The following is an 18,600-nucleotide window of genomic DNA, read 5'->3' on the forward strand; positions in this document are numbered from 1 at the left end:
GTGATACTTTCCTATAGCTAGGAAAATGTCCTTGTTTAAATCAGTACAGAAATGAGGGGGAAGCATGAGGTTTAAATTACAGGGTAGAAAGGCAGACTGCAGACCTGACGTAATACTTCAGTTTTGCAGAACCTTCTTCATGCAACTCCAGAGAGAGTTGGCTATATTTGTTCTAGTAAACTTTAAAAAAAATTTGAGGCTCATAGCGTTTCCAACAGAGGATTTCCCACTTGTACTTGCTTGCCTTTAACTTTTTAAATCCCTAAAAATCAAAAATTTCAGATTGAATTTTTCTGCCATCACCAAAGTATAGACCAAAAATTTACTGCTGGTATGCAAAACATGTATGTATGTATGTATATGTAATTTTAATACACAGGTTACAACAAAACACTGTTCTCTTTGGAGCTCAGGTGCTCACCTGTGGGCTGGTTCAAAGGCTTTCTACACAGATTGCTCCACACTGCAAGCTCCAGCTGTTCTGGAGAGTGTGCTGCTTTGACAGCAGCGAAGCTATAGAGCTGCCTGTCCCCTTTACAGTGGTTCATTCTAACTGGTAATAATGTGCTCTGTGGTGTGAGAGGGCTTTTTGTTTATTTGTTTGCATTTCTTTTTTAAGAACCAGGGAGTTCGGAGTAAGTTTAAGAGAACTTTACGTTACTTGTGTTTACCTCAAGGCATATCTGTTTCACTGCATGCCTTTTGAATCAGTAAACAGAGGGAATAGCAAACAATATGTATGTTTAGAAGAAGATAGTGTGGTCTGTGCATAATCTCAAACCAGTATGTGTTAGGCAGCCAGAACTGTTCTGTTCCCTCCCTGTTTGTTTAGCTTGGCCTCTCAAATTCAAAGAGCTTCTGTAGGATTTTCAGTCTTCAAGGGAACACCACACACATCCTTGTAAGTATAAATATGGGCAATGGGCTGGAGGGCTGATGTGAGAAAGTTGAGTCCAGTTTGAAAGAATTTTTAGGGGTCATGGAGAGCAGTGTGGAGAGCAGAATGGCACCAGCACAGCCTGGCTGGGCACCAGGGAGTGTGTCACCTTGGTGCCTTTGTGAACGACAGCAGCCGGGGAGGCTGTGTCCTGCTCCCTCATTTTTGCCATGGGGAAGCAACTGAGACTGAGATCAGGATGGGATAGGAACCCTTTTTTCTTCTCTGCTGAATGTTTAGAGGTAAAGCTAAGGGTGGATCACTCTCCTTTCATTGAAAAAAAGTGAGTAACTGTGAAGGAGCAAGATTCAGGATGGGAACAGTTCCACGTGTGGAGAAAAACATACAGCAATTGACAGGCTTTTATTATATGGACCTTGCAGTTATTATATGGACCTTACTGTTATTATGTGGTTTCATTGTATTCACACTACACAGTGCACAGCCTGGACATGCCCAGGCTTGCCATGAGTTTACCTGCTCCCTGCTTCCCCCGCTCCTCCTCCTTTTGCCCGTGTCCCTATCCTGGTTTGTCCCCCTGCTTGTCTGTCTCATGCTCCACCTCATGTCCTGGCCCTTTCCCCACCTAAAACTCGTAAAACGCCGACACACCTGAATAAAGCATCCATTTTGCACCTGTACCTTTGTCCCCGAACCCATCCGTGCTGTGTCACAGCCCCATTCCCCTCCCCCCTCGGACCGTGGCAAGTAACCACACTGAGAAGTCCTTGTCATGGTGCCACCCTAAGCAGAGAGAAGAAAGATGCTGATCAGGGTTCTCCAGCTGCCTTCATGAGTCTTGTGTATCAGAGGCAGCAAATATAGGAGATCCTGCAGATAACTCCACAGATTCATCTTTGTTGTCCCAAACTGTTGGTTTCTTGGATCAGAGTTAGAAGCTGGGTGGGCTGTAGGACTGGTAAAGTGGCATGAGACCTTCCTTGGCAAAAAAAACTCCCACAAAACAACAACAAAAAAAGCAACAACAATACCAAATCCACACCCAAAACCCTAAACTCAAACCTCCCAAAACCAGAAGAAAATAATACTTCTTTTGTAATATGTCTGTAAAAGCTGTCATCATCAAACTGTCTTTCCATTTGGATTCTGCTGTACTGAACTAACTTGTTAGATTGGAGCAAAACCCCACTGACTCCATCACAAGCTTTGTTCCAGAGTGCTGAGAACAAAACCAAGTCCTGAGCTAGTGAGCAGCAATCACCGTAAGTGCTTCCCTGTTTTCTGTCAAGGAAATAGTTGTTTACAGCAGTACAAGGCATTAACTACTTAATTATTTTCATCCATGAAAGTATTATTAAGGGAATAGGAACCAAAAGAGCTGTTATCAGGAACAGAAAAACCTTTGATCAGCAGTCAGGCAATAACTTATGTCTATGCCACTTGTGTATACCCCACAGTAGACTTCAAAATATTCTCTAGGTTTTTAACTGTGTGTTTTACTGATGTTTAAACTCTAAGATTTTTTCTGCTTCAAAATGAGGGAAACAAGCAGAAAATAAAGGAATGTGATGAGCGAATTGGTGGGAAGGTCCAACAGACCAACATTATTAATAACACAGAAAAAAGGAGGGTGATGAGGGTGACTGGCGTTACAGGTCTGTGGTAACTTGAGTCTGTCATTAATATAGACATTAACATTGATTCTAAAGTCGTAAATTAATCTAAACTTCTAGGCTTGATTTCAGTGAAGCACGGGGTGTTGTGCCTCTTAGGGGCATCCCCTTTGTTTATACTGAAAAGGAGCTCTAGTTCTGTACAGTACTTTATAAACAAATATATGGCAAGTGATTATACATAGGATAATACATGGAAAGTTAGATAATGCTTGAGGGTTCTGATAAAGTGATTGAAATGGAAAGTGATGCTTGAGTTGTTTGTATGCATTGTTAGAACCTACAAATTAAATTACAGCCTTGGTAATGATGTAACTGCGATATTTATGATGTTGTGCTGATATATTTTAAAATTAAAAGAAGATTAATTCATCTCATGAAAAACTTTTTGTATGCATCTGCCATACTTGAAGATTCTTGCATATAATATCATACATATGGAGAACTAGTTATAGTGTGTCTGATGTTCTGGGATATACTTTATCATGCTAGAGTGCAATTACTGCAAATGTGCAGCCTACCAGGTTGGAATTCATTGCAGGGAAACTGCAGTAAAATATAGTCATCTTTTTTATTCTGCATATTAGCATAATAATGTTATTTGTCACTGAAGGTTTGCTAGCCTGCAAGGAAGAGCATGGATGGAAGAATATACTCTGCAACTGTTGGAAAGCATGTGTGGCAATAAAGTGTACTAGGAGAATTTGCTTGTATTTTTTACTTTTGATGTTTTTGAGTCTGGTTGGTCCACTGACCTAAGCAGCTTTTTAACTAGGTCAAGTGTATACATCCATTCATTAAAAGAGGATGCTTGACTGGTTAGTTAAACCTGCAAAATATAAACCAGATGCTTCAATGGTAAATACTGCTTTACTCCTATACTGCAAGAAACCAACCTTGACTGATTAAATTTGAAATAAAAATAAATAGGTTTAACATTGTTTCTGTGCCATAATAAGTTTATTATAGTGCTAGTGCAAATATTTAGTAAAAACAGTATTTTAAAATATTTTACTGTGAAACTGCAAAGTAAGCCTTTAAGACAAAATGAATTTTTTTTACATTTCTGAAAAAAACCTTTATATTAGACTACATACAAATTTTTTGAAGTTCTGGACAAGATCAATAATGGCGTACAAATTTACAGGGTACATTACAAATCAGAACTCACAGCAACTGTCCACAAAGCTGGAGGATTTATCTACTGTTGGGCTGGATATAGTATGGGGTGGAACACTTGAATTTTTAGTTTTGGCTGCCAGATCTGCTATGATCTTTGTCCTATTACTTAAATGCTTTGTGTCAAATTGCCCTTTTGTAGCGGAAGTGAATGATGCCTCCTTCACTGATGGCTGAGACACTGAGTAGTACTGTGAAACAGAAATGCTGCTCCAGTAAGGTCCTCTTATAACTGATTCTCTACAGCAATATTAGGTCATGGTCATGTGCTTAATTTGTATTTTGATTCCTTTGAATGCCAGTCATGATGGTGTAGGAAGTTTTTCCTTGCATAAAAACAAAATTGAGACAAAATCCCAAACCAGTCCTCCCAAAGTACAAGTTAACCGCAGGACTGGGAAGGGCTCATGTCATGAGATTTTCCCTTATGATATTTAAGTGCCATCTCTTTTAGACTGTAACTACTGTATTTTTAAGGAGACAATTTCTGTATTCTATGTTCTTTTGGGGTGAGGGGATGGAAGGGAGGGAAGCATTTTTTTGTTCCAATTTTTGAAAATATATTTGCTTTCTCTATTGTACCCTCTTTTTAAAAAAAGAGAAAGAGAAGCCAAACAACAACTAATCACAATGGCTAGTGTGGTGTGCTGCAGAGATAACAATGAGATTGATTTACTGGTACCCTGAAGTTCAGGTTAGCCAAGAGGCTCAGGTGCCCAGTTAATGAGTAGACAGCCTCCTCCACGGGTGGAGCTTGTGCTTCCTTCTACCGAGTGTCACTACCAATCTGAGTAGGTGAAAAACTTCTAAGGTTTATAACAGCTGGATTTTTTTTTCTAGAATTCTGTGTACTGGGTTTGCTAAATGGTTGGAGGTCTTCACCTGTTGGGGAGTTAATATATATGTGTCTCATAGCGTTGCCTTTGAAATGCACTCTCTTACTAAAACAGGGGTTACTCACTATTTTATTTATGGCTTTCCCCTTTGTGAATCTCTTTTGTGGTTCACTCCATAATGTTAGTCTCTTTCTATGCATCCTATAGGCACACATTAAAAAATGATTGAGCGATTGAATCACATAGCGTTGCACAGTTTGTGACTGGGTGACATGCCAAGGAGGTTATTTAGTGACTAATTTCGAAGGGGAGGAGAAATCGCAGGCTTGTCATGTGGAAAAGTACTTCAGTCTATTGAAACAGCGTTACTTACATGACCGGATAAAGCAACATGGCCAGCCTCTGTTGTGAGCAGAGGGAACAAGGAGCATTTTTACTCTTTCGAAACCTTTTCCCAGAAGATATGGATATACAAAATATTATACCATAGACTGAGGATTGAGATTCAAGACTGAAAACAAAAAGTACTTTATTAGAAGAAGTGGAACCAAATGTTCATCTCACTGCTGTAGCCATACAAGTGATTTCTTTAAGTAACAGTAAGTGGCTTTAATTATTTCAGAGCAAAAAATCTTTTCCAAGATTGTTTTTTTTTGTCCATCGGTAATAGATTTGTCTAAGAGTGTAGTAAGAGTGCTAGTGTTTTAAATTGTGGAAACAAATACACGGTAGCATCAGGATAGCTGAAGAAATTATGCTCAAAAGAGCAGACTGTGTAGGATTTGGTCTGAAAACTCTCCTCTCTATTTGTTTGCATGATCCATCTTCAGCATGCACATTGACTTACAGGCAAGGTGAAGCAATCAAACATTTTTGATATTACCATTACATTTGTTTTGTGGTTAGCTTAGAATTTTATGGATCTGTTTTACATTCGGTAAAAAGTGAACTAGGTATTCTTTGTTTTCCCCATGGGAGCTTTAGGATATGGTATGAATTAAGTTTATATGTAGTCAGGGATATAAAAGAACATACTGAGACATGTAAAATACCTTGAGGTAAAACATTTGGATCGCTGTAGGGACTGTATTCATGCACAAGTATGCATTAAACATACAGGTATAAAATAAGGGACAATAATGTTAGGAATGTGTTTGATGGTCTATGTCATGGCAAGGGAATTGGTGCTGTGTCTGAGCTTCAAATTGGTGCATAGGTAATTAGAATATGTTATCCTAAAAGTTCTGCTTTTGGGGATCAAATAGTGCTTTTTCCATAACCTTTGTGTACACCTGCACAACTGGGAGAAAGCTATGGGGACTGCATGTCACAGTGATATTGGGTAGTATGGTTTTGACACCTGATTATGGTTCACTCAGGATGCCTCCTTTCTGGACGGTCATGTTATGTCCTCTGAATTCAACCTCCTATGATAGTGAGCATCATCTTCTGGTTCTCCTGTTTGTTCACGTCAACTTCTAGCTAGCTGAGCTTGACCGAAAGAAAGTAATCTGTGAACATAGAAACTGGAAGATTGGATGGATTCGTCATCACTAACCATCACAGGCTCATCCTGAGAAACATCTTATATTGACTAATTGCAGTGTTTTTCATCAAGGGAAAGAAAAAACAGAATTAAGAGCATAGAGCATAAATGGAAGAAGAAAAACCCAGTTACTCTCTTGAGGTATCCACCATATATGTAATACATCCTTAGAAAACTGCTGTTTCTTAGATGTTCTGAGTTTTTATCCCAACTCTCACCATAATACAGAAATATTACACCTGGGCATATACCAAAATTATGCAAAAGGACCTAAAGAACATAGGTGCATGCTAATACTGGGAAGATAATTATAATAAAAGCTGAGATTTCTCAGGGAGTTCTGCAACTCCTTGTCTGGAAAATTATCCAGGAAAAAACAATGGAAATATGTGCAACATGTTAAGAACAGCTAGCTGGGTCTTGGAGTTCCCCATTCATTGGAACTTTGAACATTAGAAATCAGTTTTATTTTACTGGCATGTTGTTCCCATAATGAAAACCACTTGTGAACCCTGGCAGCTCCTAGAACCTCATACTGTGGGGCCACATTCAGCTGAGGCCAGATCTCCAACTTAGGCAAGGTCAGCTGTTTCATGGTCTGAAGTCTCCCTTTTGGGCATGAGGGGACCCATTCTTAGCCAAAATTACTGTTTAAACTTCTGTTCTGGAAACATTGCTGAGGAGTAATGGGCATTGAAATCCCTGGCATGCCTTACTACTTGGTAACCCCAAGCACTTGCTCTGCTGAAGAGACCATAGAGAGCTGGGGTCCCTACCCCAGATCAGACTCTGACTGAGTTGCCCCAGAGCTATGAATCTGGAAAGCCAAAGCTCTAGAACACTCCAGGGATGTCTGATAAAAAATAAGGTCACTGTTTGACTGAAATCTACAGGGTGGTTTTTTCCAACTTTTGTCTTTATTGATGTTTTTACCAAATATTTCAACTCTTTGGGATTAGTGTTGTTTGCTTAAAGTACATTTCATTGGAAAGTTTCTGACCAGAAAAAGCTAAAAATTATACTAATATGTTTGCAGTTTTCAGGTATGGCATTGGGCAGTTGGAGGAACCCACAACTCCAGCAAGTGTGGGGTTTTTTCTGTAATTGGGAGAGATTGGGAGAGATTGGGAAAATTTATAGGAATTAGAGGGTACTCTATGAGAAGACAAGAACAGACAAGTGTGACAACCTCTCAATGATGTCTGATAGCAAACGGATTTGGCATCAGACAGATAATTGTGGTACAGATACTTAAAATTTTAATTTTAACTGTTTACTAATTCTGTAATTTTTAAGTGCACTATTTCATATTGTAAATTATCTTATTTTAGAAATATTAAAACCATATAAATCTGATTTTTTTTTCCAAAAGTGGATTTGTGCTTTCAGCTGTCCAAATCCAACCTGAATGAAAGATCAGTCACGATAGAAATGTTATCATGTAGTGCAACTAATGATTAAGCTGAGGTTTTTGAAAAATCAGTACAGTAAAGCTGTCTATTTTTATTAAGAAAGAACAAACAAATGGATTATATTGTTGTTGGGTTGAGGGTTCTTTGATCAAGTACTTTCTCATTAGAAAAGTTAAGAATTACCTCACTCTTCAGAGCAATTTCTTCTATTGAGCAATTTCCAAAGAAGGTCTCTTTACAAACAAATTATTTTATCAGCATTGTATCAGTACTTAGTGTTTTTGTAGCTTTTTCCTCAAAGACTCCCCAAGGCCTCCATAAAATTCTTTTTAGGTGTCCTCTGTTTATATTGGGTGAGCCAGCTTTAGAAGCATAGGTGCAGTTTCCTCAGGAAAATGCAGGGTGTCAAAGGGAGAGTAAGAAAAGTAACAGCTTCACATGCCTGAGAGGTGATTAAGGAAGTCTGTTGGGAACTCCCAGGTGACTCCAAGAGAGTGCATGGATAAGCTCCATCTAGGGAACATGCTCCTTGTAGGTATTTTGGCAGTCTGAAATTCTTGGGGTAAAGCCAGTTGCTGGGTTCTCTACTGATGCAGAGGAGGCCTGGGAGAGCAATGGGAAGGGCTGCCAGGTCAGAAACTCTGGCCTACTTTTCCCTTTGCCCATGTTTCGCTATGAGATGGTAGCAGATATTGGCCTGAGTCAGACTGGACCTGTGGTATCCAGCTGCATGGAGAGATGCAGAGGTGGTGTGGTGCCAATGAATCAGTGGTAGGCTTGGTGCCTGGTGCTAGCTGGCATTGCCCTGGTGTGCGAGCAGGCACAGCACCATGTGCCCTGTCTGCTGTGATCAGAGAAACTGGCTCTGCTTGCCCTTTATGTGAGCTGCCAGGAGCAAGGCTCTTTGTATCCATTTGGGTGGATGAATAACTGGATTGCTGACTTTGTGCACATAAGCATTTTCAAAATATAGCCAACAAGCTTTGAAATAAAGAACATAACTGGTTTTATATAATGTTGACTCTTTAGAATATAGATAATATGCTTAAAAAAAAAATCAGTATCTTACAGACTTAAGTGTTGTTAGACTGACCAAAATCCTCCACAGGAGATGTTTAAACATGGTGTGATCTTTTTTACTACAGAAAGGTTCTCAGTGATGTATTTTCCCCTCAAATGTTTTATACAGAAATTGTTGCTAGCTGTTTGCCGTATTTTAACCTAAGGATTGACAAGTTTCCATTTCAAGGATGTAAGGTCTACAGGCAGTAAGAACAAGGAAGAGCTATATTCTAAAGAAAACCACACCCTCAGGCAAACGTATTACTTGCCTGCAATTGAAAAGCACATGATCCTGTGCTTGTACTAAAAAAAATCTTCTTCCTTTTGCCCTCAAAGCAGTTGGCTGTGATAGCACCTAGTATTTAGAGTCTCAGATAACCCCGATATCCTCTTTCTCTGTCCCTGAGTCATGCAAAGTCCACAAACATGTGGCTCAAGACAGCCTGGATATTAGAATACAGGTTTTTATGTAGCAACATGGTGCTACATGGAGGACAGAAGAAAAACAGCACAGAAAGTGGGGTATATATGAGAGAGAGTATGTATAAATACACAAAAGATGTATAAATGAGAAGCAAGAAGAGACCATCATTCACATTTTTAAACTTGTCATTAGCAAATAACCTGGGGATTTTGGTGAAGAGAAAAAAGTGGAAAGAGAGGAAATACCAACCAGGTGGCAGAAGACACTGTAATTCATCCAGTAAGGCTTCCTGGCTGCCAGTGACCAACTCAGCTCCCTGCCCAGCTCCATATGTCCCAGTGCACCTGCCCTGGGCACCCCAGACTCTGTGACTCCAACAGCTCTACCTGTCATCACACTCCACCCAGGGCCTGAGTCCTGGCTTAAAATAGAAAGTGAACTTTTCAGAAAGGGTTGGGCTGCCCGGGCATTTGTGCCCTGCCCGGCCCAAAAGGGTCTTGATTGAGGCTGTGTACTCCAAGTACTATTTTAAAACGAAAGTGAGTAGTGTTATATACATCATTACTCAGGCACAGGATTTTGAACAATAGCTCAGCCCCATTATTTCCATCCTAAAGTATTCCATCTTAAATATCTTAAGGTAGAAAACAGAAATTTTTCTTTGACAGATTGCTTTAACTTAGGAGAAATGAATGAGCATACACAGGAATATGAAGTCCAGAAGTTAGGGAAATTAAACCTGTTGTTTTCAAATCTTCCCATGGAAATTTTCTCCTCTCTACAAGGTAACATTGGAATTTTCCTTTCACTGCAACCCAGCATATCCTAGTGTCTGTGGTTTCTGTGCCAGATACTATTCCATCTGTTGTAGCTTTATCTGAAGTGACTAAACAGGGCATGGTGTAGCTTGTACAGTAGAAATGCGGGAGGATTTTCTTTCTCTGCGTTCTTCTCTCAGTGTAAAACATCTGTGGCTGCCTATCCCCGAAGGCATGATCCCAAAGCTGCTTAAGTCAGTAGGAGTCTTTTTGTTCTGCTGGCCCAAGTGCAGAGTCTGAACACACAATACAGCTCAGTATGTTGCAGTGTTACTTCAAGCCAATAGAAAACTATGTTGAATGCCCACTTACAATGTGATCAATACTGTTTAGTTATATTTTAGTTATATTTTATTTTAAATTCCAGACTAGAATAATTCTCTGTGCAAATGAAAAAATTATCCCGTGTTCCCATTTGACTTCATAATTTTTGTCTGGCTCATTTATGACCCATCCCAGTGCACTCCTTTGTTCTGTTACACTAATTTATTGTTACTGCTGCCACAATCAGGTTTTCTCCTTTCTTCTTTGTGATACCTGATACTCCAGACTGTTGATCTCTGGCCCTGGGGAACGTCATTTATAATTCCCAAGTGCGGAACCTGCTGTGATAAGAACAGCTATTGTTTATATACCAGCACTGCAATTCCCTTACCAGTGGAAAAACCTGTGGTGGGGCAGGAATAATTTCTTGCTTCATCTGCAATGGATCACTGTAGCTGCAATGAATCCAGTCACATTATCAAAGTAAGGAGTGAGAGGGGAGAAAAACTGTGTAGATTTCAGATCAGCAATGTGCACTGTACATCAGTGTGCGCTCTGTAACTTAAGGAATGTGGGATCGGGCTTGGTGATGCACAGTTTTCTACAATCCCTTGGAAGTGATGGAGAGGGAACCTGCAATTGTCAACACAAATTTTAGAAACTGTAAGTTTCTTTCTTATGTAGTTGATGACCTAGATGACTTTTTCATCTCCCTGTTTGACCAACGTACCCTAATGGCACCAGAGCAGGCACATGCTGCTTGCTGGAGGGGGAATTTCTCCTGTGCCTGTCATTGACAGTGTTCAGCCATCTAGAGAGCTCATTGCCAGGCAGAGTGAGATTCCACAGTCTCAAAAGCACACGTATCCATTGCAAATTTTTGCCAAGGCCTCTCTTAAGAAAGCACTAGTGCTTTGGTATGGATGTTTTCCCTTTCTTTTCCTTGCTTGCTCATTCCTTACAGCTCCTTACAAAGCTATGATAAAACCCTCTCAAGCACTGTTATCTTTGCAGTGGTACATGTTTTATGGGGTCAAAGTGTCTTCATGAAACTTGACTGTGTTGTGGTCAATAAATGTCTGTGTTGTTCTTCTTCGCTTTGTGTATCCTTTATTTAATAAAGACCACATCAAGTTATTAGTAAAAGGCTAAACCCTACACTGAAAATATGCCAATATTTATTTCTCTTGTCTAAGGACTGCTGTGTTTGTGATGCTAGAGCATCAGCACTTTTTCTTGCTTTGGAATCTGTGAACTCTAGGCTGTGTGTCTGATCAATAAACTGTAAGTCTGTTACTGGCTACATGTACTTGGAACACCTGACACTGAAACCCCTGATTTCAGCTTCAGTAGCTGTGAGAATCAGATTAGAGTAAGATGGTATTTGCATAGGTAAAAGCCTTTTTACAACTCTCATATTCCTTTAACATGCAGCCTATTTTATTTCTGTTTATAGTATGCTGTTGTTTTCTTTAGGTACTGAGGTCCCAAAGTGTTCTATTTAGCCAGATGTCAAATTATTTTGTCTTGAGGGTTTGGTTTTATTTCCTTATTTTCCATAGACAACCCACATCATGTTTTGCTCATTCAGTAATTTTATATCTTATATGTTTTTCCTCTTGTTTCCAGATGCAGAGGGAAATTGCTTATACAGGACGAGATGGCCCAAGCGGTTCCCGCCCTGGATCTGCCACGCACCCTCTGCATGCGATGCCCAGCTCTCCACCCTCCACCCCAGTGCCCCACTCCATGCCTCCCTCTCCGTCCAGGATTCCCTATGGTGGGGGCCGACCCATGGGTGTGCCAGGCAATGCCACCATCCCCAGGGACCGTCTCTCCAGCATGCCAGCCTCGCGCTCCATATCGCCCAGCCCAAGCGCCATTTTGGAGAGACGGGACGTGAAGCCAGATGAGGACATGAGTAGCAAAAACCTTACCCTGATCCGAAATGAAGGTCTGTACGGTGACCCCTACTTGTTTCACGAGGGGAGGATGAGTGTGGCTGCACCGCACTCCGGACACCCCCTCGATGTCCCCGATCACATTGTAGCCTACCATCGCAGTGCCATGAGGTCATCAAGCACTTACTGCAACCCTTCAATGCAGCCTGAAATGCTGGAGCAGTCCTTGTACAGACAAAAGTCACGGAGGTACACGGAGAGCCATTTGCCCACTCTCGGCTCTAAAACACCTCCTGCCTCGCCCCACAGGGTGGCTGACATGAGAATGGTCGATATTCATCCTCACCATGGCACTCACATTCCCCACCACACCATCCAGCCTGACAGGTCTTCCCCCAGCCGCCAGTCCTTCAAAAAGGAGCCAGGACCGCCTGTGTTTGTGGATGCGAAAGCACGGAGTGCTGTTGGCCTCCCGGGCATGGCCGAGGCAATGCCCTCTCCAGCTGACAAGCAGGCTTTTGGCTATGGGTCACCCACCATGCCCAAGGACAAGGAGACAAGGTAAGGCAGAGCTGGGGCTTAATTTGTGCAAATGGAAAATGTTCCTAATCTGCATATCCTTTGTCGTTTTACACCCAGGGGACAATGTAATGTGTAGGAGCCTGCTGCAGTGTTTATTAGCTGTCTGTCAAGGTAGTTAGTAATTTAGAGGAGATGCGACACCACCCATTATTAATTTGAAAGTATTGTCAACCCATGATGGATCCCTAGTTATTTTCATTTGTGTAAATTTCAGTCATTGGAAAAAATATAATAAAATAAAATGATTAACTAGGATTTTTCTTTCCAGACAACCAGATCATGTTACAAGAACAAATGATGTTCTGTTCCTGTTAATAAGGGAATATATTTCACCCCCGTTAAGAATGACACTCTGATATTACAATTTTGGTTCTTTATAGAGTGAAGTTTTTCTCATCTAGTGTTAGGAAATGGGAAGTATTTATCATTACTGTCCTATCTCCTGTAAAACATGAATTTGCATAAAAATAGGACAGTTGTTTACAATAATGCTCCTTGAGGCGAAACTGCTGAGAAGAGCAAGTCTGTCCCAGGGAAGAAATTGAAACACGAATGCTGTTCCCAATGATTTTTCCAGCATCACAAGTAGTTGGTGACCTGACTGTTTCTAACTTTTGTGTGCTGACAACAATCTCTCCTGTCTTTTTAAGGACCAGATTTTACGCAAAGGTCTGTGAAGGTTTCTCCTGCCATAGACCCTGCCCTAGGAGAGAAAAATCATTACGCTGCCAGGCAGTTGCTGTGTATTTATACAAGCTGTGTTAATCTCTAGCGTATTGTTTGTGCTGTTAACTTTTATAGAGCTCTTTAGGGAAGTGAAGATGAATAGCTGGAAAATGCTGAGCTCACAGAGGCCAAAGGTAACTGCTGACTGCCTTAACCACTGGGAAGATATGGAGCTTTCTATAGCCCCCAGATTTCCCCTCAATCTGAGCAACTTGCTCAAGAATTAGTTGCCTCTTACCATGCTTGGCCAGAAAAAAAAGCATTTTGAGGTCCACTGATGGGGAAAAAATTGAAGGAAATGAAGAAAATCAGCCATCCACAAAAATTACAGGCTTATAGCTTGGTAGTGATGTTGACATAAGAGTGTGAGTTAGGGCATATTACAATCTAGGGTCAGTGAAATATGATTTTTATCTATCTGTTTCCGAGAGAAAGTTGCAGGTACCTGAAATTTCATTTCAAGCTTCCATTATTAAAACTGGGAAATAATTTGAAGGAAATTTGCCAGGAAATTTCCAATCCATTTTCAGATTGAAAATTTTACAAAGTTCATAGCAGGAGGTTGAAAATAAGGAAGCGCACCAACAATTGTTCAATTTGTGCAACTTCCTTTCTCCCCTCTGGGCGTCTCAGCTACTCACTCAGCTACTCAGAAATGCACAAGGCTGTGTGTTTGTGAATGGATAAAGAGCAACTATACTGATAGTTCTGCAACTCCTTAAAAGGGAGTTTTGCACCAGCAGTTTTAGTCCTGGTCCCAGAATATATTAACAGTGAAGAAAACAGCACTTGCCTAATTGCACTTCCAAATAAATACATGACCTTAAAATTCAGCGTGGTGCGTATTAGTCACATGGCACTGAAAGAATCATTCTGAAAGCTGTCCTTATGAGTTGTGGTTTTTTTCAACCTTGAGGAAGTGTGACTTTCTAAAAAATATTTGTAAATACCAAATGCAATTCATGCAAATTGGTGTGTTTCCTAACCACTGCAATTTAAGAATTGGGTTGAGTTCTACGGATACAAAATGCTCTAAGCCTTAATTTAGTTTTGTAATAATTTCATAAACTTTGAAAGCAAACACTGTTGAAACTGTACTAAACTAAACAAGGGGTTATACAGGTTGAGGCGCTCTTTTCCTGCTTCAGCAGGGGCTGAATTGTTACGAGGTTGCCACAAACACCTGAAGGGTGATGTATATAATGGCAGAAAGGTATCCTGTACCTTGTTGTATAGGAGTTACAGTTTACACCCATAAGCAGTACAGCTGGGCTTGCTTCTGTGAGTAAGAATATTTTGGGGATTGGAGAGATAGGGCTGAATTCATTTGCTTCCACGCATGGTAAAATGTAGTGTATGCTGCTCTGTTGTGCACATTATCTACTTGCTGATGGTAAGAGCCTAAGAGCCAGGCCACAGACAGCACATGGCAGGGTGTTCAGTCAGCCTGCATGCAGAAGGTGTCAGGTGTGGGCAGATTGAGGATCTCTTAGTCTTGGGGGTACTGAGGAGTGAGGTCTTCTGCATTTGTGCACTGTGACAAGAGAGACTCTGCATCCTGATTCATTCAGGAGTGGGTTGAGGACCCTGCAGGCACCAAACCCATCAAATCAGCACTGTTCTTCCTTTAGTCTCTAGTGGAGTGTGCTGTGAGCAAAGAAAACATCTCTTGTGCCATGCCTTTGTGAAAATTATCTTGAAGTAGCACTGCCACAACCTCAGGACAGTGCAAATTTACATATAAGTCAGAGAAAAGATTGAAATGGATAGTGACAATGTCAGAAGTAAAACTGAATCTCTCTTTCCTTGTTAATTCTCCTTCAATTTTTCCAGTCCGGGGCTGAACTGGCATATCTGGGTAATTTATCAGAATATGTTGTGTACTTATAACAGATAAGACCTCTCATTGACTGTGTCCTGGTTTTGTTGAAGAAAATGACTCCATTACCTTTGGAGGTTACTACAGGCAAAACAGATATTTCAATGTTGATAAATTGGAAAAGAAGCTGTTTATCCAAAAGTGCATTCAATTAAGTACTGTTTAACTTTCAGTCTTTGCATTTATAACATGTTGCAAAATTTTAGGTTATTTGAAGTGATGAATATGTATGTAATTAATGCTGCTGCTCACTAAAACACAATCCTTAGAATAGCAAGATAAAAGAACATTTTTTCTCAGGAGTGTACTGTGGTTCTCTTCTGCCTGAACACAACTTTTGTCCTGTTCTTGTTCTCATTAGTGATTAGTGAGAAAAGATGATGGTTGGACTGAGCAAAAAATGATCACATTCATGGCTCATGGCTTGCAGTTCAATACTAAAGTTCAGTGGCCAGCTGTAGATTATCAAATACTCTTTCCACCACTGAAGTACTTTGTTGTTTGATATGTTGAAGTATGGATGGACTCTCTATGCATTAGTAAAAATGGCCATACAGAGCCATGAAAAGGCAGGAACAGTGAGAGACTCCATCAGCAATGCACTGAGAATTGTGTAAGGGGAGCTTTGCAGATATACTCTCAGACACTTTCCACGGGGCCAAAATTGCATCTTCCTTTGTGAAAGGTGTTGAATAACCAGGCAGAAAAAGATTAATGCAAATGACTGCTGCAGGATGGAGGAAAGATAAAGTGGATTTTGGCTTCCTTCTGTTAGAGGAACTCTTTGTAGGAAGATGAGATGCAGACTCTTCGATAAGAGGTCACGTAGTATCACAGCTGGCAGTGCTTCAGAGCTTCCTTTTTTCTCTTTAGCTCCAAACTAGTAGAAAGATTGAATTTAATCTTCTTCTTAGGAGAGTGAAATACTCATCTGTGTGTATCTTTCCGTGAGAAGAGAGAAGAATGCAGAAGAGTTCTACTGGTCTTTGGTTCCCACCTTTCCAGCTCTTTTGGGGGACTTTGGAATAAAGTCTGACTGAGACACCTTCAGTTCTAGGGAAGCCATTGAGAAAGACAACCTATTCCTATTTCCTCTCTTTTCTCAGTGAGATAAAAAAAATGATAATGAAATGTTTCCCTCATAGGGTAATATAGAAAGCAGTGTGTATTTCCGTGTCTCTGATCCTCTTTTGATTGCTATACTGACTTCACTTGGGGTTTAATTATAAAATATGAAGTCATTGCAAATTTTTCTCCAGGAAGGTGTGCAAATTAGTTCATGGTGCAGATTTGGTATTTGAGTACATCTGGTATGGATGATGCTCTGTACAGCCTAGGAACATGAATGAACAGTTACATAGCCCAGTTTTATTCTGTGTCTGTATGAAGTATCTTCTCAGTGATGTGAATATGAAAGATGTCCCCAGGAAAGGGAAGTAACATGCAAGTCATACTTAAGTAGCATTGCTGTGACAAGTGGAAATCAATTCAGCAATATGCTGTACCCTTCTTGGCATTACTTCCAGTTAATTGCAGTAGAGGGAATTACATGAAACCTCAGTGAAGCTGTAAGGAAGAAATCTGGTGATGAAATCTAATGTATCAATGCACAGTCCCCAGAGAAGCAAGGGCTTGCTTTGCTTTGCTGAATTTGGGGAGCAGGGTGCTAAGGTGGTGCCCAGTGCCTGGACAAACCATGGCCTGGAGGTGGCTGCTGGGTAGAACAGTGCTGGCGAGTGGCCTGTGCCTGCCTTTCTGGCCGAGGTCTGTGAAAAGCCAAAGCCGTCTGAGGGAGAGACTTGCTGGGCTGGGCGTCACTTCTGACCTTGGCCCCTTCCTTTCCTCCCTCGCCATGCTGCCACCTCTGACTCTCCCAGCATTCACAGGAAAACAATGTGAAACAATGCCTTTCTGTGCAGAGGCTGATAAAATAGGCATTTCTTCCCCAACTGCTGTAGAAAGGACCCTCCCTGCACTTCCTGGGTGGTGGAGAATTGTAGCTTTATCTGGGAAATTAATCTGGGAGCAGGGATGGGGTTGGGTCTTCTTGTGCTACCACCACCAGCAAAGAGGCCGCTGCGTTTTGTTCTGCCTGACCCTGTCTCATAATACTCCACATCCTAACCTGACCTGCCCACAGGGACCCTGGCCTACCCCGTGCCACTGGAGTGCCGACCTGTCCTGTGCCCTGGGAGCCTTGGTCTGCCCGATGTCACCAGCGTGACAGCCTGTCCCTTACTGTGGGAACCCTGGCCTGCCCCATCCATGGGACCCCAGCCTGCCCCGTGCAGGGAGGGCTGCCGGGGCAGGCTGTTCCCCCACCTTTCCTCTCCACAACAGGGAGTACTGCGAGAGGTAGAAAATACAGTGTTAAGAACCAAAAATGTACAGTTGTCATGGTGGTGCTGGCATCCCTGGTAGACCCTGGCCTGACACAGGCTGAGGAGGCATTCATTTTCTCCCTCCCGGAGCTGAGGCTGCTCCAGCCCTTCACAGGGAAGCCAGAGGGGAAGGGGTTGGCTGCAGACTCTGTCCCGGCTCCTTTGGGGCCGTGTGGCAGGCAACAGGACTAGGCCACCAGCCCTCCCAGCCATGTCAGCCAAGGTCACGGCCCCAACCACCAGGCTATCTGCATCCCTCCCTGCCCGTGCTGGAGCATGCTGCCTCCCACCACTCAGACCACCTTGCTGCCGAAAATCAAATTGTTTTATTTAATGCCTAAAAGGTGCCTCTTTTCAGACACCTGTTTTTGAAATGTTTGGTGCTGATGGCCAGAAGAAGTCTGGGTATTACAGTAAAATGATTACAGGAAAAATCCTGCCTTGTTTCTAACGGAGTAACTCCAGAGCACATATAGATTCTTCACATTCTTAATGCTTTTACCATATGAAAAATAATGTGCTTTTTGCAATTGATTCCAGTATTTCATTCGTTTTTCATCATCTCCTATCTCTGGAACATCCCGCTCCCTCTTAACAACATATTTTCCTAGATTTCATGGCAAAGGACAAGATCAGCTTTGTGTAGCCATAATCTCTTTTGAAGCAGAAAATTGTTTCCAGATTATTGAATGTGGGATGGAAAAAACATCATATTTATGAATTGGTAAAACAGATAGACTTCCAGTTGAGTTTAGTTATAGGAAGGTTTTGTGATGATTATCAGGGAAAAAAAAGTTTTCATTATTAAGTGTCAAAAATACTGTATAAAAGTTTGTTAGAATATATTTATCCCTGGGTTTTAGTACTTGTTTTCATTCCAAAAGTTACTGTAGCCTGAACCAGTTTCTTATTTTAAAACTTGTAATAGTGGAAAATCTGTAACGTATTTCTTGGTTTGAAATTAATTAGGTCAGATTCACTAGTCTTTTCATCACCATTCAAAATACCTTTCAGCATGC

At 41.2% G+C, this 18,600-nt stretch overlaps 1 protein-coding gene across 17 annotated transcripts in view; it reads left to right on the top strand.

Annotated features, from left to right (window-relative positions):
* KIAA1217 (KIAA1217 ortholog) overlaps positions 1–18,600 on the top strand; it is a 335,939-nt gene that overhangs the window by 275,476 nt on the left and 41,863 nt on the right. For all 17 annotated transcript variants that reach the window (XR_001920999.3, XM_018075554.1, XM_018075544.1 and 14 more), the window contains one exon: positions 11,742–12,574. Coding sequence is in view for 16 of the 17 variants with exons in the window: in XM_018075554.1 (XP_017931043.1) it covers positions 11,742–12,574 (833 nt within the window). In the remaining variant the exon portion in view is untranslated. The remainder of the gene's footprint in view (positions 1–11,741; positions 12,575–18,600) is intronic.

Source organism: Manacus vitellinus, unplaced genomic scaffold, assembly GCF_001715985.3.
Source record: "Manacus vitellinus isolate BGI_N305 unplaced genomic scaffold, ASM171598v3 scaffold_3_pilon, whole genome shotgun sequence".
In the NCBI taxonomy this organism is placed as follows: Eukaryota; Metazoa; Chordata; class Aves; order Passeriformes; family Pipridae; genus Manacus; species Manacus vitellinus.